Below are 21,480 nucleotides of genomic sequence, written 5' to 3'. Positions count from 1 at the left end.
AAGGAAACAGCATATCAAGCAGTGATAAGCAGGTTTTATCACTTGCTTCTGTCTAAATTGAAGAGCTGCATGCACTGTAACCTAAAGCATCGAGGACTCCTTATTCACTCACTCCCCAGAGTCAATAGCATACTAACCAGTTACACATGGATCTGTGTGTTCTTTTGTATTCTTGCTGTTGTTCGATTCCAAAAACAGTGCAGCTGTTTCTGAACCTCTGCTTTCACTCGGAGCTATCAGAATACCCTGCTAACAAAAGTCAGAGCAAAAGTAAATGAAAACTTGAGAGAAAAGGCACTCCTTAACAAAAAAACCCATAAAGATTTATTAGAAATGTGCCTTGGAATGCTGCAGCATTTAACACAGAAGTTAAGATGGCACAGGTAGCATTGTGGCAGCACAAGAATAGTCACTCACTTCCTTTACAGCAACAAATGATTTCCTCTGCTGCTGTGGCTCCTTCTCATCTGCTGATAAAGCAACTCTGACTGTAACAGCTGTTTCTTCAGACTGAGATGTGCTCAGAAGTGGCTTCAATGAAACATCAAATATCTTTTCATAGTATGTTATGAGCAGCTCCACTACTCGGGCCTGATAAGGGTAGTCCACAAGTGATGACAGCGAAGCTGTAGCATCAGTTTGACGTGGTCTGATCAGAGTTGGGCCAAATATTATGCCAAGGTTGCTGGCTGACATTTTATTTTCATCAGCCTGTTCTGTAACTCTGCATAAGAAGGGGGAAAAGAAAAAACAAAACAAACCTCCAGGAGTTAGAGGGTTTTATTACTTTAGAAATATTTTAGATATTAAAATATTATGTCTAAAGAAGATAAAATGCAATGAGAAACTGGAAGTGGGTTTGGTAGGCAGGTTGAATCTTCAGTGTAGACTGCATTTAAGAGCAGCTTGGACTTTCCACACGGGGTCATTTTATGTCCTATTTGTTAATATTATCTGGGGCTATTTGGCATTTTTGTTGTTGGGAAAAAGAGCATCTCTCACTCTCAGTAATAATATAGCTGTGGCCCACTTCTATTGGTAGTCATCAGCTTGGTACCCCATCATACAAACCAGCATTTGGAGGACAAGGAAGTGAAATGTAACTGGAGAATAGTCATGTAAGAGACATGATACAAGTTCAGTTTTCTGTAACAGCCACCAAATTGCTGCCCCGCCTGGGTCACATCACAGTTTAAATCACACCTAGGTCCCTGCATGTGACACTGGTTACTACTGACTGATGACAATGCTAGCAGTGAATCAAGAATAATGGAGCTCAGCGCTTTCCCTGTTTTATTTCCTTTTCATATTCTTCTCTCACTTGAGAATTCATGACATGGAAAAAAGAAACAGCAAGGGAACAATGCCTCCTAAGATATACATGACTTCCTCTAAGTCATTAAAAAGGTACAAGAGATTCCTAGTATGCAGCATGTAGCAGTTCATTTTTCACAATCAGTTTGCATTTAAAGTCTTTTCTCACCTGTGAAGGTGTCCAATAAGGTACTGAAGAGTGTTATAGTTTGGTACAGGCAGTTGTTTCAGAAGATCTTTAATTTTAATGATGATCCTATTCAGTTCAATACAGATTGACTGCCTTTTCTTTGATTTGGGACTACCTTTAGCATCGAACTCCTCATTAATGTGCTGGCTTTCTTTTCCAAGTCCAATGAACTCATTATAAAGCCGAAACAAAATCAAGGGCTCAGGAAGCTGAAGAAATAAGAACATTTCAGAAACACACTCAAAACTGAATTTTAACTTAGTTTCCTTCCTGATTTTCTTCAGCTTTGTCTCATCTAGCTTCTTTTCTTTGACGATGACTTGGTTTAATATCCTTGTTCGTTAGCTCAAAGGCCAACTTTTTCAAACCCAATCCCAGGTAACAAAAACACTCCTTCCTACACTGTTCTCCATAAATCTCTTGCTAGCCCTTTCCCACAATAACTTCAGGACTGAGCACTTATCAGTACTTTATTGAAATAAGATTTAAAGAAAAAAATAAGATTTCAAGAAACTGATTACTATGAGGGAGGAGGTTACACTGCATATGCTCAAATAGCATGGTAATAGAGCAATTATTTATTCTTCCAGTCTTTGACAGTATATCAATAGTATATGATTGGTTTTAATAATCAAACAGGGTTTAACTCAGTATTCTGAAACCGCATGTTTCTAGCACTGCTCCTGTATTTAAAACAAGCAGGTTTACCTAAAAGCCACACCAACAGAACAGCTACAAAGGAAGTAATAAGACCAGAAGAAAACATTTTATTTGATATTTTTCTTTTTAATTGTAAGCCCTATTCAAAATACAGCACAGTACCCTAGTACGCTACCTTCTTACTTGAATATGTAGGCAGGGTACATCTTAGTAATTTTTCAAAATCACTTAATGGCAATGATCATAGGATTGGAATGCTCATCGCTGACAGCCAGTGTAAGGAAGAGGACAGGATTACGCAGCTAAGGATTATTTCTTTCAGGGCTAACAAGTTTTCAGTGACACAGTAATTTCACTTGGCAACATTCCAGCCTAATTTTTTCAGATAAATATTGAAACTGGCTTGGAAAATTCAATCATGAAGCTTTAAAGCTCCATTTTGAAAGACAGACCCTCCATAATGAACACATCATAACCATTATGAGTGTTTCATGACATTTTCAATAGTGGATATTAACAGCAATATATCAGCATCTGTCTGCATGAAAACACAAGAATGTGAGAATCTTTTAAGTTTCACCTAAGACAAGCAAATTCACTAATCAGAAAGGATTTAGAAATTAAAGCTTCACTACGAGTAGACAAACAAAAGGTTATTCTGTGTATGGTACTAATATTTAAGGAGCCATAACACCCACGTGGAATACATATTGTAATACCAGCAGCTTTCCCTGCCCTTGTCACAGGCTCCATGTGCAAATAAAGAAGCCTTCTGCAAATATACAAGGCACCCATTTAATCTTCTGCTGTGGGACTACTGAAAAGGATTTTTTTTCCCTATTGTACTGAAGAAATATACTACAGTACTTCAGTTTTCCATCTGACCTCGCAATTCCATACCTGGCGGAGATACAGCTTGAGAACGTTGCTGATATCATGTGCATAGAGTTCAGAGAGCTCGACCAAATCCTTTCCATTTTCAAAAGCTTGACAAAGCTTTTCAACTCTTAATTTGGCTCCATTCACACGATAGATGCCCTGAAATTAAAAGACCAGCACAACTCTATTTCATTTTGAATGGACAGTGTTGAACAGAGATATTGACAGTACAGCATTAACACCCTAAGAAAATTGGTTTTTTTAAAGATTGTCTATAAAACTTAAACATGAACAAACTTGAGTATACCTTGACATTCAGCGCTCTGCTTTCAATTTCTGACGTACACTTTTTGATGATGAAAGGAACGCCATCGGGAACATTTTTAGCAGCTTGGGCAAATTCCACTCCAAACAAGTGAAGCCTTCCATGAAGTTTTTTGTGCCCACATTGAATAGCTAAAGTCTCTAAACATTTTTTATGGCATGCAAGTGAACACTACAGGGGAGATAAAAAAAAGCACATCGTTTGATATAAATTGACACCATAAGAAACATCTCTGATGTTTGTCACCCCATATGTGAGCAAAAGGCAAGATTTATTAGTATGTTGTGCCTCTGCTTTGAGTTCACAGTGATTATATGAGCCACAAACTCGACAGTGTTTATACAGGAACATAATTCAAGTTTCCACAACTCTCAACTTTACGTAAATCCCAAGCAGAAATGTAATTTTTAACTTACCTCCTCACATTCAGCTCCATGAAATACCACTAAGCTGTCACACTCTCTGCATTTAGATGGAGCTCTCAGCTTCCGTAGTTTGTGTGTTTGTGCTGCTTTTGACATATTAGCATTTCTAAAAGGTCCTGGAGAATTTGCAGTTTCAGATGTCAGATCATTTAAACCTGGAGAGAATTTCTCTGTTATAGTCTTTCTAATATCTACTATTGGGACAGTATTTATTCTGATTTTTTAGAACTGTGGTGCAGAACACAGAATTCTGTAAGTAATAGCAACTATCAAAGTAATTAAAAACATTTCAACCACAAGAAAGCAAAACTACCTTACAGTTTACATAATAGACTTATTAACTATCAAAGAATCTTACATAAAAGTGTAATTAAATGATAATTTTTGCATTTTTAAGTATTCCAGTTTTCTCCGGTATCAATGACATGTGAAAATATTAGGACACTTAATTCCAGCTGCCCTGCAGTTCAGGTAATGATTCATAAAAGTTTCATTTTATGTATTTCAAAGTCCTGTATGAGAGGATGAAAGATGACAATATGCTTTGGCCTGTAGTGTTTCTGAAATACTTAAAAAATAATACTTTGCAGCAGGGAAGAATTAACATACACTCATGGCAGAATGCATATGAAATTAAAAAAATTAAATGAAAAAAATACTGATTCTCAGTTTCCTATAACAACATCAAACTATTTTCTAGAGGATTCTACAGCTAAAAAGAATAGCAACTGGCCCTTTTTACATCCAGTTCTTTTCAAGCAGTTTACTTAAAATGCTACCAACAACTCTGGGAACCAAAATACTTTGTTTTGCAGATAACTTAAAATTAGCACATACAGTTAATTGTCCAAAAAGCTTCTTAAAAGCTCAAGCATTGATTAAACAATACCACTCCAAGTGAAAGTTTGCATCCATTAACATATTGCCATGCTTTGAATCTTGATCTAAACTAATATTGTTAACCACAGATTCATTCCTAGAAGGCAAAGTATACATTTAAGAAATAAGGACTAACTGAGTAATTTCTTAGGGGCTTTACTTAGCAAGTGCCACAAATATTTCAAAAATAGTTTGTGAGTACTGTAGAACTATTCCCATAGAACTATTTCTGATAATCTAGTTATTCAGGTTTCAATGCCTGTGGCAACATTGTCTTTATACAGTCAAAATTAATTTGAAAATTAGATATGGCCTGATCAAATCTGGGACAGACATTACTGAACTTGCTTATCTTAGTTGAAAAGGGTAGGATCTCAGCTATTACCCTAAACACTTGGAACTATGTTTTTCCAATTTTCCAATTACCAACTCTATGTATCTGTGCATTTTATTTCAAAGTTTAGAAGTTACCTTACATAAATCAGTGCTATGCAGCTAAATTTACATGCAAAAGTCTTGAGGGAATGGTTAGCAGATCATTTGTTTTACCTCAAAAGGGTGAAGACACTAGAAATGTTAAGCAGCTGCCCATATAGTTAATCTAAATGTATAAAGACAATTCTGCACCACTTCATTAAAATGACCTGAACATTATTCCTCAGCTCTCAACCTCAAGTGGATGCACACTGTATTGAAAAACAATGCTGCTGGTAATCACAGCCTTGTTACAGTACTTTTCTTAAGCACATTAAAAAGAAAAGCCACATTCTGCAACAAAAAGCATCATCTGGGGTCTTCAGGTATGGAAACAACATTACCACAGTCTGAAGGAGATGGTGGCTCTCTTTCATCGAGATCATCTGCAGATGACATAGTACCAGTGGAAGGTGTTCGGGGAAGTCGTCTTTTAAAATCCCCTGGCAGATAAGAAAAATTTTCAGGAAGTTGTAATTATGACTTTGACCTGACTGTTCATTTTCACCATATGCTCTGTTCAATACTTGCTTATCTAACAACAGTATCTTTGTTAATGTAAAGCAGAGCAAAGAAAAGACTTCTGATTAGTACAGCAGTGAATGGAGTTGTACCTGGGCTGGCAGATGGAGAATCCATGGATCGTGACTCACTGCTTCCCCCTGCACTTTCAGAATCACTGCACATTCCCCCACTCTGGTTGCCAACTGACCATGATCTGAACGGTGGTGGCCCTCGCACTGCTTTTGAAAAGAAAATCCGCTAATTCCAAATGTCAAGGACAAAAATTATTTTTTTTTATTTAAAGACCATTGATTATATTCAAAATAGGAAGATATTGCAAAAGTTACATGAGCATGCAATGTAGTGAAAAAACGCCCACAGCATATATTCCTTTAAAAGCTTCAGGATGTAAGAAAACTAATTTCAGAAACTCGATATTTGTGCTTTTACAGAAGACCTGAAATCAACACAGCATTTAGAAAACCAATGGATTTTCAATTGTTAAAGCTAATTGAAATAGTTTAGTCCACTGAGTTTGACAGTACTTGCTGTTTGAATTGCACCTCACCTTTCTTGTCAAAGAATCTAGGTATGCATACAGACAGTTTTCCATTTGTCCTTCTTATGCTCGAGTACATACCATTTTATAGGCTTCAAACTCTATAATACATTTTTAACCCTTCAGTCCTACATTTCTGACTGACATATCAAGTATACTTTTAAAAAAAATTTTATTTTTATTTATTTAGAGACCGAGCTTCAGATGAAATACAGAAGAACTACCTTGAATATCTGTGTTGCTGGAAGATCTCTTCTCTCTAACCTTTTGTGAACGATGATAAATTGGGCTTCCCACATCATCTAATGTCTGCACAGGAAAGTCTCCTGAACACTGAGATAAGTTACCATGTGATGCATGGACGCTGTTTGTTGATTGCTTATTAAAGACCCTTCAGGAAGAAGAAAGTAATTTGAAGAATGAGTCAGACAGAAATTAGAGAAAATCAATGTATTTTTTAAATCCCTGAGCATTAAAAATGCTTCATTTAGTTACTACTCATGAACATATGTATTTGACATGTAATTTTTTAAGTCCAAATTAAAAAAACTAAAAAAATTAAGGTGGCCATTTTTTTTTAATTAAATATGTGCGTTTTCTCCCCACGCCATAAATCAGCTTTCCCACCTCTCTGTATGGTATTATAAACATTATCTTGCAGACTTTGAAAAAACAGCCTATCTGTTCATCTGAAGATCAGAATAATTCAGAAGCCATTGCATTCCATGCTTATGGTTTCCCCTCCAAAAGATTCTCTGCCCAGCCATCAGGACCATCCACCTATAAACATACAGGTGCTAATATACCATGCTTTTTAAAAAGCACAGAAAATATGTTGAAGCTGTCAGAGAGTCAATCTGTTGTGAAAATCTACTCTCACAATAAGACAGAATACTGTTAACAGTAATTAATGTAAAATGCTGAAGCACCCTGTGGACAAAATGGCCTGCTGGCCAAGCTTAGCAGTCAGGAAGCTGTTGTTCCTTAATCAGTTCTACCCTATCAAGCGTAAGGAAATAGAGACTGAAAAACATTTAAATTCGCATTTGTTCAAGCTACTGTCCCTTAAATTAATGCAGACCTAAACAATAAAAATGATCACTTCAAGTACATGCAGAATCACAAGGCCATGACAAAGATAACAAAAGGTGGGGAGAGAGAAGGAGAAGAAACACACTCCTATAAATCTTAAGCAGTAAACAGCTGGGAGAGCACACAAAGAGTTGGAAATTTCATGCTCATCAGTTTCTCAGGGAGCTACACAGTTAAATCCCCTTAAGCCAAAGTTTATGAGTACAGCCTAAATCAGTCTTAAAAGGCAGGAAATTTATAGACAAGAACTAAGAATCTCAGCTTTAACTTTGAATTTCCTGGCTTTTGTTGGTAGAAGTCTGACTCAAGCATTCATTTTTTTGTATTTAGTTTCCTTTTGAAAAACGATGACGACACTTTCCTGTAGAACTGTGAAACACACAGATTGGAATGGATATTCTGGTGCTTTAGTGCCAAGATGACTATTAATTTTACAAATTAAAGGTGGAAAAGCATTTGGCATGCTGACACAAGGAGCTGTCTTTTTGTCTTGAAGTCTTTACTTCCACATTACCTGGATGTTTCACAGATTAACAATAAAAAACTTCCATTTCAGACAGATTGGAAAAAAAATATTTACGTTATAACATGTCCCTACAAATGGACTCTGAGCTTTTTTTAGTCACATTGCATGAGACAGAAATCAAGCAACACTTCCTGCCAAAAAGTTGTCCAGTGTAAACAATATGAAAGAAGCTACTGTAGCAGCAAAGCTTGTAGAAGAAGAAAACTACCTCTTCAGACTTTCTAAGTCTTTCTAATTATCAAATACTACTTCCACACTACACTACCAAGTCCAAAATTTACATTTTTCATATTAACCAGTGTCTACATTAAAATAGTAACAAGTCTTGCGCAACAACTGTCAATGTTTTTAGCAGGTCTTATTGCAATGAAATGACAATCTGCTTTGGAATGTACAGACAGGTTTTAATGTCAACATTATATATAATCTACCAAAAGATGGGAAAAAGAACGGTAAAGCAGGGTAAAATACTAGGATTCCTTTAATTCCTCCAAAAATGATATTTTATAGTTAAACACTTTTGCCTTATGTTCCATTCTAAAGCAAGTAAATGCCACCTGCTCTTTGGGACTTACCCATCAACCTGGGAGCTCTGGGTTTCCAAAGAGCGTGATTCCATAGGAACACCATCCTTTGGCAAACTTTTCACAAACTCTGAATACTGCTGACCAGGGTCATAGAGTTTAGCACTCTCACAGAGGGACTGGCAGTTAACTGGAAGAGATACAACCTGAGCATGCTGCAGCTGGAACAGGTTAACTGTTGCCTGTTGGGGGAAAAAGACTTTCATTATCTGTAGATCATTTACTAGATATTTCCCTTGCACATTGCTCAACAGAAATTATTATCCCAACAGAAGATTTTTTAAACAATAAGACTAGAAAAATTCCAGAAAATAGTAACATGTTTGTGCAAGATTCCTGAAAGTCACTTTTAAAAACTTGATCTGTAATACAGATACTAGTATTTCTCCTCTCTCTGGGTTATTGAATCCTTTTGGTAGCAAAGGCAATTCCAATGGCTTCCCACTTTGGGTTAATCCAGATCAACAGCAAGTTTTTTTTGCTACCAAAAAGGTATTTTTCACGCTCTGGGGGGGAATCTGAGTCAGCATTACAATGATGAAGCAGCTGGAATTCCAAACCCAAGTGAACTCCATATTGCCTTATGAAAAGGACAAAATTCTATCCTGATAGACAGATTAATTGCACATTTTCTTCATTAAATTACATAACACTTCTAAATGATTTTATCACAAGCCAGAGACCAGAAAAGGGGACTCTGTGTGGCTGCTTCTTCAGCTTTGGGGCTGCAAAGGAGTTTGGAATTTATACTTGAACTGACAAGTCTGTCTAAGCTTTCCATTGGTCTTACAGGTTGGTTTTGAGGTTGCTTGGGGACAGGGGGTGTGTGTTTGTTGTTTTATTTTCCATCTCTGCCCTGGCATTAAATTGTCTTTGCCTTATCTTAAAAAAAACAAAACAAAACAAAAGAATCATCTCTTGACATAATGTGTTCGTAAAGCTTTTTTAGAAATTGTGCATAAACTATATAGTAATATATCAGAAAGAGAACACCACAAATAAAAAGTTTTCCTCTGTCCTTTGAAAACTTTTTATTTTAAGCAGTAACATTATAGATAGGGCTTTCTGTTAGTTTTAACAATAGTTATATATCTGTGTGAAATATATTTTAAAAACCATGCTTACAGCTTTAAGAGTAAGATCACACTGGTAAATAATCTCCCGAAGCTGTGTTAAGGCATCACTTTTAAAGCTTTCCAAATCATTTCGTTTTTCTTCAATCTCTGCCATGCTTGCTTTATAGTGCTCATTGGCCTCTTCAGCCTGGAGAAAACACAAGTATAAAGGGTTGATGGACTGCAGGCCTTGATACTAGAAGCAAGAATAAAAAAAACCCACACCACATGCTTGTAATTGGAGATTCCCATTTAGGGTAAGAACATGATTAAAATTAAAATTATGAACTGAACTCTTTCCACTTAGGAAAGAGTTACTTACTCTTTCCACTAGGAAAGCATGAATAGAACGAGCATAGGCTTAACTTTAAAAGCAAGGAACAAAAACTCTTTACCTTTTGAAGAGCTTCCTCTTCTAGCCTTCTTTTTTTTTCCAGTTGCTTGCTGACATCTTTCACAAAGCTTCCACTTGAGCTGAGATGTTCCTCCTCAGCACGAGCAGTGCAGGATTTTGCCTTTTCATACTCATCCTGACGCTGTGTATATAGCAACTTTGCTTTTCGCAGAGCAGCTTCCAGCTCTTGCTGCAGAATGCAATGAAAGACAAAGCAGAAGAATAACTGATACTGATTTTTCAGTTATTTAATGTGATGTTTAAAGAGGTTGTTATGCACAGGGCTGTATGTTGCAGTTCAAAGTACACAGTCATTGAAAGACAACTGCTTAAAAATACCAGATTGTCATCAAATTGGCAGTTATGTGCTACTTACAATAAGCCCTATAGATGATACTTGTGAATGTAAGTTCATAACAGCCTAGTTTGAAAGTTTCTTCCTTTTGAAGAATTTTAGACTGAACCGTTAGATATGAAAGAATTACCAACCATTTTTTTCTGTTCTCGCTGCCAAAGCTCCTTGATATCTTTCCTTTGTCTATCCAACTCATTTTTCCTTCCAAGAAGAGGCTAGATAGGAAATATTAATAGAGTACGTTAAAGGCTTATAGGCTGCAAGTGCATTCTTTTAAACATTCTGTGGTGTCACAAAACTTTAAAAACCCTAAAGAATATTTTGGTCTTTTTTCTTTAAGCTTACCTGCACAAATTTGTTAGACTGAAGAGCAGCAGCTGTTTGTTGCCAAAGTTGATTGTTCTCAATATCATTTTGAAAAGCATTAACGAATATTGATTGGAATGGCATATAATCCTAAAATTACACAAAACACATTAATGTTCTAGGTAAGACAGAGATATGCTGACATTCTAAAAGTCAGCTGAACTAGATTTTCAATTAAATTTAGTAAGTATTTCTATGTGTGTGGAAGTCAGGTATGAATGTAGAAAATTACTGATTTCTCATCTGCATTTCACTTTACTAGGAAAAAAGTCTACAAGTCCAAATCACAAAGCATACAAGATATCAGACAGAAAAAAAGCACATTGTGAAAACTATTCTGGGTATTCAACAAAAATAATTTTATATATCCAAATTTCCATAGGAAATGGAAGACAAAATACAGCAGATCTTTTAACCAGTACTTTAAGGTATAAATCAATTCTGTATCAACTTAAAAATCTACTCCTTCATATCCCTGAATTTTACTTTTGGGCAAGGCATTCAATACTTTGGTTCAATACTAAGATTTAAGACTAAAATAAAGCCCCTAAGATGTACTCACCTGGTGTCCAACAATAGCTTTAGCAGTTTCAGCCATTTTTGCTAAGTTTCTAGAACACTCCAGTTCTGTTAAAAAAATTTCACAGTTATTGTTTACACTAACAGTTGTAACACATGCTAAATGTTTTTTACAGTCTTCCTTTAACAAATAGGCTACAGAGGGGACCACCTTCACTTTGTTACAGGCCTTTAATTATAGGAAATGTGCGATAGTTCTGTCCACTTCAGCAGAACAGCTACTAATTTAGAAATCACATTACTGACAGTCTGCAGCACAGAGGCCTGACAACAGATTTAATTTCATCATGACAAAGCTGATTAAATGCCAGAAAGAGCCACTCACCCACGCTAAGCTTTTTTTCTACCCATGCGACTACATCCTTGATATATTTTGACAATGCTTTAGCATAGGACAGAGCTGATTCGATCCCACTGTCATTTCTTAGGAGCATGCTATCAACCTCCTCTGCTCGAAGATGTCCTGCAAATAAAGCATCGAACACAAACAAGTGATTTTTAGACATGACCACACACTGAGAGCAAAGCCAGTATTAGCCAACTGTGAATGCTTAAGCAGCTCTGATCTTGAGTTGGTCTTTAATGCTAGTTGATTCTAAACAGGACTGACAGAGGTTTTAGAACAAATTAAAGGGTCATAGTATTTTATCTGGGGTAGTCATATGGTCAGCATAACTTTCTTCAAGAAAGTGACCCAACAAAACACCAATCATATGATGAGATACAGAAGAGCTTCAGGACTTGGTTCATTTCCCCCCCCAAAAGGCAACCAGGTTAATTATTTACAAAAGAATAAAACCTTTGCAATAGCATCTTTTTTTTTTTTACAGTGAAGTTTTAATGGCAGCACGAGTGTAAAAAAGTGACCAAGTAACTGACTTAAAACATTTTTAGAAGAAATAAACCCCACAGATTCAAAGTTATCAATGGTAAGTGAATTACCTACCTTGAATATCATCCCTTTCATGCAGTGAACCCCCAGACTCCACGGAAAGATTTTCAAAAGACTGGTGTACAAGAAAGAAAACATTAAGTTAGCAATGAAAAGCTCTCACTGGAACTGACAGGCTAACCAAATAAATGGCATTATCTGCCCCTTTCCTTTTTTGCAGATAAGGCAAACTGCACTGTAACTCCCTCTCAACTAAGGCACAACACCCTCTAACCTCCCACAGCTGTCGAATGAGACATAATAAATAGCAAGGAATCATTATATACCTTTAAATCAACAATCTTGAAAGGCTGTGATGAAAGAGTTAAATATCAACCAGATCTGTTGAAGAATTGAGTTCCAGCTTTTCTTAGATCCCTACCTATCTTTTAAAAACCTTTTCATACGGACCTAATGTCATATACATGTAACAGCTGTTATTCTACAAGCCATTAGAATCCTGTATTTCTTCCTCAAAGGAATAAAGTTATTTCTCCTAAATTACTTGCAGGTGTGCACTGTAGGCACAACAGCTGACTGTAGCACTTGCTAATGAAGCCCTGACAATCAATACAACCTGACAGAATGTAATCCAATAATAAAAGGAATGTAGCACATCATGTCATCCCTACCTTTGTCCTCATGCTGCATTTTGCTACCCCTTTATTTGTGAAAGTTGAACTATTTGTAGGACTGTGCTGTAGACCCGACTGCTCAACACATTTAAATGAATAAAAATTTTACCTAGTAACCACTTATCCCCTTAAAAAACAAAACAAAGAAAAACAACAAACCCTACATAATTTTAAATGGAGAAACTACTCTTCACAACTTTGAAGCACAGAGCAGACAGAAAATAAAGCTTAAGAAATAGCTGCAGAGTGCTCTTAAGCTTTACAAGAACAGCTTGTTTCCATTTAGACTTTGGAGCTGGTTTATTTTCAGACATTTGCTAAAATGGAGCACAGTATCAATGATGCAAGTAGTTTTGGTTTGTTGGGGTTTTTAAATGTAACTGAAAATGGATCATAAATCACATAAAAATCCCGAGAGAATAATTCTTTACTTCACAGCAAAAGCAGCTTTTCCATAGATCAAAACATGAAAGGTATTAATCATCAGTTGAACACTGAACAGAATTAAACTATAGTCTACAGAGCTGCTCCATTCCTAAAAGTGGAATACTAGTATAATTGCTGTCTACTATAAGAGAGTTTTAACAAAATGGAAGGGCTCTTCCAGAACAAATGGAAAACCTGTCCAAAGCTGTCCATCAACCAAACTGTTAAAAAACCCAAAATCTTAATTTAACAATGGATCAATATTCAGTTGTGGAGGCAGTTTGAACATTCCTAGACTTAGTTCAGATTTTGTAAAACCCTGTATTCTATAATAGCTTGAAGTGCTTATTAGTTATGGTCCTAAAAGTTACTTCTCATTCTGTAAGACCTAAATCACTGCACTCCTGAAAACTGTTCAGTCCTTTCCAGTCCCTCAGGCACACAGACTAGTTAGGGCAGCTAATCAAAGATTACTCATCCTTTCACATTCACCCCATTGCAAATACGTAATACCACGTTTTGAAAGCAAACATGAACAAATGCTTTCACATATGTCCTACAACTTATTATCAGAACTTGATCCATATAGCTTGCCCCCTCAAGCAACCAGTGACTCATCCTGGCAGTCCTAGCAAAAATGGAAAGCCCGACTTCTAGATAAGATTTCACTTCAAAATTCAGTGAGGCTCTTTCTTTTTTTCCCCTCCCATTACCCAAGACACTCACCCTCACAGCGGCAAATCTCCTCACACATTTTGAAAATTTTATCCTACTCCTTTATTATGCTCTTAGATCTGCATAGCATCAAATAGCATTCAAACAGCTTGCTGAGTAATGAAAGGTCAGACATGTCTGTCTCGTCTCTTTCAGTATGTTCTGAAGCACTTCTGTTTTTAATTAAAAAATATCTTTGCTTCCACCTTGTATGTCTGGTTGCACTATGAGGGCTAAAATGAGAACAATTACATTTGCTAAGAGGGGGTATACATATTATTTAACTTAAACTTCCAAGTGGAATGCCTGAAGTAAAGAATGTAGACTCCCCTGCAGTCAAGAGAAGCAAGATCAGCGCTGCCCATCCCCTTCCTCCTTGGAGCAATCCTCAACAGCTTAATTAGGGTAGTCCCTAACTAAACAAGCAATTAAAATCTTTCTCCTTAATCAATCCTCAAAAAATTTACATGTTAAATTCTACCAAAATGTTACACTCTATCTGTTTAAGATACAGCTAGCTGCTATGATCAACCACTGAACATAAACATCTACAGGAAAAGTTATACACCTCTTCAACATTTTGCATTTAACTCCTTCTAACACTCAGCTCCTAGCTAGCCTCCAAATTACTGTCTGAATTGCAGATCCAAGTGAAATGATTAATCTGTTAAGTGTATTTATTTGCCTAAATGAAAAGACACTTAAGACAGATTTCTAAGAAATTGAACTATGTTATCCTACTTCAAAATTTATAATTGTTTACCTCCACGTTAGGAAAAGCAAGAGACACAACAAAGAAGGGCTTTTAAATACAAGCTGGTAACTTCTGAAGCACCTAGAATAGAATTCCTTCTTCATTTCACTGTATTCTAATTTCCCCTTGGCCTTCCCCCACCCTCGTGTTCAGAAGAGTGATCTTTTAGGCAATCATTCACTTCACAGTACAATATATAGGACCATCTCATTCCACAGGCATATACTTTAGAAATGCAAAACCATTTCAAGATTAAAATGTTGGCAAACTTATCACCTTCCTTCTCCTGGTGAATCAATTAGATGAATTAGTAGTTGTTCCAATAACCTCATTTAACTTATATGAGATGCTGGCTTTTATGCTATTTTATTTCATACTTTGTATCAGCAACCTGATTCTAAGTTTGCTGGAACCAGTTTTCTGCATAGCCTACTTTTCTTCCATATTGTTTATGAAGATGAGTTTTGTAGCAACTACAGAAGTAGAACTTCTATCATAACCCATATTTCTCCCATGTGTGTTATCAAACATAGTGAAAATTTAAAAAGACTACTTCTCAGCTGCAGCTGCACAGCATTACTGTGATCAAGTCTGTGTGAAGGAATGCTAAGCCTTAAGTATGTTTCAACAAAGCCTTTAAAAAAACCCACAATCTAAAATTTTTAACCTTGCTGCAACTTGGCTTGTCATATGCACTACTTACCAACTGCATTTACCTTGCATGTAACTTCTAATTTTATTTGATTTACTTGAAAGTCTGCTTCTAGATACACAAAAATTAAGAACAGAATTTGGAACTGACCATTTTTCAATCACACCTTCAAAGTGTTTAAAGGGGAGATTAAAATGCTAAGGTTTTTCTTTGACTACCTATAAGTTGACAGGTATCTTAGTGAATTGTTGCTGAAAGAGTTACAGCACAAGCTGGGCTCTGGAAGAAGAAAAGGTTATTTTGTAATGAATATTAGTCTTTGAAAGCCAAAAAGAGGTCATTAAACCTTTAGCTTCTAGGTTTAACAGGTACATTCTAACTACTCCAGCATGTAAATCATTCAAGTATCTTACTTTTCAGTATTTATTTTCAGTTCACCACTTCAAAAATCTCAGAAGAAACTGCAGCAGGTTATCATTTACATATTTGAGCACCAGCTCTATTGAGTCATCATTGTCCTTTAGAACTGAGAATACATTCAGGTATCTGAAACCTTGAATACATATTTTTCATGGGCTTAATCTAGTTTTAACGCTCAGATGACTCCAAGTGTCCCATCCCCATGATGCACAGAGTTTCAGTAGAAATGGAAGTCTCCTTTAAAAGATATCATTCCACACTCCAAGAGAACGTGTTTAGCCTACCCGACTTCTCCGAGATACAGGAAGTCCCAATGACGAGCCATTGTCTACATCTCCCATAAGGAAGTCTGAAACCCTGCCAGAAAAACAAAGAATTGAATTGTGTTACTTCATTACTTTACCTCACCAAGCAATTTTGTATCACCAAAAACAAAAATTCAGACAGTGTTTTTAACATCCTTTAAAAGTTCTGCAAACCATTTTTAGAAGTAGTCTTATATTCCCTGTCATTTCTATACCATCATAGATTGCCTTGTTAAGGAAAAAAAACAAACAAACACTCAAAGCAGTAAAATTGTTCTAGATGTGATTAACTTAGTTTGTCAGCTAACATTTGACCAAAACAAAACTACAGTTTTTGTTGTTACTTAGTCTTAATTTGATTCAGCTCCGTTGATCTCTTTAAAAACTCCTTCTGCATTCCAACTTACACGTTTCCAAAGGTGAATGCCAATGTTTCAATGGAAGAAAATATTTCACTGAAGAGTTCTCTCTTGTTTTCTTCGTTAACTTCTTTGAAGTTCACCGCTTAGGGAAAAGAAAGTAAACCAAAGGGTGAGAGGTGAGGTCAAGCAAGCAGGTTTACCAGGCCTAAAGACTAATTTTATATGCAGTCTCCTACAGAACATGCAACATTATACTTTTCTGAATAATTGAAAAAACACGGTTTTAAAGAAGATTAATAAGAAAGTAAACACTAAAGGAAAGAAATTAACGCAATCCAGATGCTTCCCACAATGAAATCAGATTACTGTTTCACTTCCTGTATCTTCCCACTTAAGAAGCAGTTTTGTGTGGGAACATGTTGGTAATGTGATGGGAAGAGAAAAACCGTCATTTACCAGAGTCAAATCACACAGCAGCAGCACCACCAAGCAGCTCACAAATGCAGTCAGGTATTTGAAAAACTGTTTCTTTTCTGAGTAGAAATTTTAGAACTCAGGAGCACTCATTTATGGGGGTGCTCCCCCAAATGTATGCAATGCAGAACACAGCATTTCTGGCTTGAGTACAAGCAAACAGAAAGGTATCAAAAGGCAGTGCCCATTGCAAACCCCTTTAATTATTTGCTCCATAGTCTGGCAAAAACTCCTCAGTTTTTCCTGCTAAAAGTGGGGAAGAAACTCAGCATAACAATTGGTGATGCAGAATAGGAAGAGGAGCAATGCTGAACAAACTAGATGGTTAGACACTCAACACTGAATCTTTAGCAGACTTCCATGACAAACTGGAATAATGAGACAAAAAGAATGATTCATCCAGAGTTTCTATTAACAACTACTAAACAAGGAGGAGGAGGGAGAAAGGAGAAGAAAAAAAGCACAACCATTTTTGTCTGTTTTCAGTTTCACTCCTTAATCACTGGTGACTGGGAGATTTTTTGTACAGAAATCACATACACTCCTTTAAGCCAAAGTTGTGCCCTCTGGATGGAAGTTTTCCCCGATGTTACATTGTGAGAAGTAACAATTTCACATTAGCATTTATTTTGTATAACCTTTTTTTTTTAAGCAATGCATTGTTCTCAATTCTCTAAATGCTTAAGTCACACATGCTTACATCTGTTTCAGAGAACTGCAGTGACACACATACAGGTAGTTCACCCCATTCATCAGTTTTTGCAAAACCCGCAACAAGGTTCATTTACGTATCTTCCTTACACTTTGAGTATAAATATGGAAATAATGGGCTACAATGACTTCTAGAAGTAGCAAAAATTAAAATCATGTTAAATTGTTGCCCATTCTATACACATTTTCTTAGCAAATTAAATTACCAGGCTTTAATCTTAAAAAGTATTCAAACTTCCTGCCAGGTGCCTAAACACTAATGGGTAACAAACAAAGAAAGTACAGTAATCTACTCCCCCATTAGACTTCCTCTGTGAAAGGAAAAGTTTTTAACCAGTAAAGTTATACAGTTAAATCCATTCTTTTTTACACAGCATGTCAACAGACCTGATCAACATTCTTATAACTATTTCTATACAAAACTATTACAGAAAATACATATTCCTCTCATGGGCCATTTTTACCATTACTTGCAGATATGGAATAATGTGTCTTAAGAAGCCTACAGCAAAAAACAATCACCACATATTACAAAAACATTACCAGTCTCTCTTGCCCCAGTTAACTGCTAAACTACAGCTTCTCCTTCCTCTTCACTTGCTACACTTTGTAATTACACTAAAAAATGCCTCCGGCACCTTTGTTTGAAATGAGACTTAAAAAAAGTCCACAGATGAAATTTTTTTAACAAATTTGTAAATAGCAGTGACTTTATTTATTTTTTTAATATTCAGGTTAGTTGAAACCCTCAACTTTCCAGAAATAATGCTACCTATAAATCCAAATAAATTCCAAATCATTAAGCAACAACAGTTACTATGAGACCTATTGATTACCAGCCACTAATGACTGGAAAAATCATTTGAGCGCCGGCATGAAAAGCAAACTGTTTCAACATTAAAAGGAACTAACAAAAACTGTCTATACATTCAAAGCACTTACCACTGAAATATTTGTATATCCATTAGCCACAGTGCCTTCAGAGAAAGAGCACTTCTTTCACTTAGTTAACAAGACATTAACAGAGAGAGCCTTTCCCTAAAGAAATGCCGTCTGTTTCACTCTGCCTTCCTGTTCCAGGAAGAGTTTTGTTAAGCTTTACAGTTTATATGCCAAGCAAATCCTTTCCTTTCAGGATCCATCACAAAAGGAATAACCAATCTCAAATTTTTCAGAATTACCACTTCTCCCAAAACAGGTTAGTCCAATTTCTTAATAATTCAGTAGGATACAAACAACTTTCTTCTAGCTTACCACCAATGGAATGCTGATGTACTTAACATCAACTTTAAACCACGCACTCTCTTTCCCCAGGACATCCTGACTGCACACAATAGCTCCTGACAACAATGAACTATAGTAATCTTGCCATGTCTGGAAATGACAACTATCTATCTATAGTTCTACAGATTTAAAAGCACGTTTACAGTTTGACAACCCTTTTAAGTAAGATTTCAGATGACACATACTGAACTTCAAAAAAAAGAAACATATGATAGCGGTACATTAAAATCCAGTACCTGAAATACACACCTATCTTATAGTGGATCTTTATTGCCAAAGCTGTCTTCAAACTGAGGTGGGTTTGTCAATCTCATCAAAATGCTGTGAGATGCTGCAGTTTCAGTTCTCCAGTCACACCATCAAAACCTTTCTGAATCAAGCACAGACCAGGCTGGGGAAGCCAAAACAGCCATGGAAGCTTTGGAAGTGAGAATCCCAGGAGCTGAAGCGCTGACTGAGGACAGTTGAGCAATGCTTCTGAAACTACCAAGAAGAGGCTGACAACTGTCAAGACCAAAGTGCAACCAGGGCCCTTTAAAAGGTGATGGACAGTTCACTGTGATCACAGCACAACTCACAGGCACACAAGGCATGGGACACAGCCATGCTAGAGTGCAGAAGTTCACTTGTTTCCTCAACCCCCCTCCCCATGGACATGTGCAGGACTGGCAGCAGCAACATTATCCTGCCAGCTTCTGCAGAACCTGGACAAGGCAAAACCAAGCTTGCAGAATTTGCACTTTTTGGGCCAATTTTTTTGTACCTAATAGACTTACATGGTAACATCACCATTTATTTTTTTAGACAGGAATACACCTTCTATCCATACTTTACTAGCTGACTTTTAAGCAACTGGATGACTTCTTGGAACTGAATACCTTTGCAACAAATTTTATTTTTAAACTCCCAACAATGCCTTCAAGAACCTTTCAGAACTACTTCAAAAACAAAACTGTCACTCTAGCAAACAAAAAAAACCCAACCAAGAACAAAAAAACCACTCCCTCTCCCAAAACAAAGACTTGTAACACTTCTTGTTATTGCCCCTCTTCTTTAAAAACGTGTAAAATAAATGGGGGAGAAGCCTGAGTAAAGAGCAGTACTACAGAGACCAGAAAGAGGAAGAAGAGTATTCTTGGAACGTCACAGCTACAGAGGATCAGCAGGCTGTCCAGGCCCCACTGTTCTACTTTTAGTTATTAGTGCCATATAATTTCACCAGCCTGTACTTCCTACCAGGTTTGGCAGCCTTCTCAACTTGAACTGGATGCCAACAAGACAAGTTTGAGGAACTGTTTCCTTCTTTCTCCATAATAAATTTTGCTCTGAATTTACATCACAGATACACCAACAAAACTGAAATTACTTGATCTTCCTTGAGGTATTTCATTTTGATGCAAAACTTCTATAAAAAACCTTCATGCCTAAATAGGAAATTTCTATAAGACAAGTGCAATTTCAGCTTCACCAGGAATCTGTGTCCATTCTAACGATTCAGTTAAGTCAAAAGGTGTAATTTAGAACAAAAGAACAGTACAAACTTGAATTTGGGATCAGGAGAATCATGTTCTCTGGGGCCATCAACTATTCAAAGGCACTGAGTGGGAAACTAACAACTACAAATATGACGGGGTGCCAGACTGGGAAGTGACTTCCAGAAATAGGAGTCTAAACAGGTTCCAAGCAAGATGCTTCATTAAATTGCAATCCTTACAGGTCAAGTGAGGTGTCATTTAAAAGACACTCTTCATGAAGCACTCAAGTAGGCAAGTACAGAGTCCAAAGAGGTCCAGTGAACCACATCGTGTCCGAGATTTAACCAGAGAAATCACATATGTCACATCCCATCCCGCCCCCCTCCACACCATTTTCCTTCAACCTCAGTCCAAAATGGTACAGGTTTAACATTATCTATTCTGTCAAGTATCATTAAGAAAATTCAGATAACATAGCTAGTTTTTCCCTCGATCTATCTAAAAGGAAAAGCATTAGGCATACAAAGCAGAACTACAAGTACATTTACATCATTTCCATTCTAAGATCCTGAGAAATGGCTCAGAGGCTTGAAAGAGGGACACAAGCACTCTAATTTTTGCTAGCAGTAATTTAAAGGCAGTAGCCTACCTGCACTGGACATTATGTTTAAAGCACAGTACAACTTGTCAGTTATGAGAATACTTCAGAAGACAGAGTCACTGAGGTTGCACAGTTATTGTAACTGACTTAATGAAGAGCAAAAGGCATTCATTTGTTAAAACAGCAGTTTGTCCCTATATGAAGTTCCAAAGACAAACTAGATTTGAAACCATGGCATTATACAAAGACTCAAAAAATGAGGGTGGAATCACACATAAATCCTGGCTTGTGTTTATTTCATCCTCTCCTAAATAAACATCAGAAGTTTTCCATGCCAGGTTAATTCTCTTCCTAGTCATAAATCTGACTACAAATACACAGTACTTCCATATCTTTTTATAGTTCTGTCTTCCAATGACAAGAAACAGATGAGTCACATGAACTTCTTTCATAATGTCACATTAACACAGACGGGGAAGACAGAGGAAAAAGGATACTGGTTCTGTTCTACCAGCT

General features: G+C 36.6%; 1 protein-coding gene across 7 annotated transcripts in view; it reads right to left on the bottom strand.

The window, feature by feature from the left end:
• The window catches only part of ARHGAP29 (Rho GTPase activating protein 29), a 49,458-nt gene that overhangs the window by 2,780 nt on the left and 25,198 nt on the right, over window positions 1-21,480 (bottom strand). For 3 of the 7 annotated variants that reach the window (XM_018072313.2, XM_018072312.2, XM_018072314.2), the window contains exons 4-22: window positions 16,465-16,561; window positions 16,037-16,109; window positions 12,167-12,227; window positions 11,546-11,683; window positions 11,204-11,268; window positions 10,621-10,731; window positions 10,410-10,490; window positions 9,922-10,110; window positions 9,537-9,674; window positions 8,403-8,593; window positions 6,434-6,600; window positions 5,761-5,889; window positions 5,491-5,589; window positions 3,785-3,948; window positions 3,351-3,539; window positions 3,065-3,202; window positions 1,484-1,713; window positions 418-724; window positions 138-249 (exon numbers count right to left, since the gene is read on the bottom strand). In XM_018072313.2, coding sequence (XP_017927802.1) covers window positions 138-249; window positions 418-724; window positions 1,484-1,713; window positions 3,065-3,202; window positions 3,351-3,539; window positions 3,785-3,948; window positions 5,491-5,589; window positions 5,761-5,889; window positions 6,434-6,600; window positions 8,403-8,593; window positions 9,537-9,674; window positions 9,922-10,110; window positions 10,410-10,490; window positions 10,621-10,731; window positions 11,204-11,268; window positions 11,546-11,683; window positions 12,167-12,227; window positions 16,037-16,109; window positions 16,465-16,561 — 2,679 coding nt within the window. The remainder of the gene's footprint in view (window positions 1-137; window positions 250-417; window positions 725-1,483; window positions 1,714-3,064; window positions 3,203-3,350; window positions 3,540-3,784; window positions 3,949-5,490; window positions 5,590-5,760; window positions 5,890-6,433; window positions 6,601-8,402; window positions 8,594-9,536; window positions 9,675-9,921; window positions 10,111-10,409; window positions 10,491-10,620; window positions 10,732-11,203; window positions 11,269-11,545; window positions 11,684-12,166; window positions 12,228-16,036; window positions 16,110-16,464; window positions 16,562-21,480) is intronic. The other 4 variants (XM_018072315.2, XM_018072317.2, XM_018072316.2 and 1 more) reach the window with 4 other exon arrangements.

Source organism: Manacus vitellinus, unplaced genomic scaffold (assembly GCF_001715985.3).
Source record: "Manacus vitellinus isolate BGI_N305 unplaced genomic scaffold, ASM171598v3 scaffold_21_pilon, whole genome shotgun sequence".
Classification (NCBI taxonomy): Eukaryota; Metazoa; Chordata; class Aves; order Passeriformes; family Pipridae; genus Manacus; species Manacus vitellinus.
This window is presented reverse-complemented; position numbering and strand designations above follow the sequence as displayed.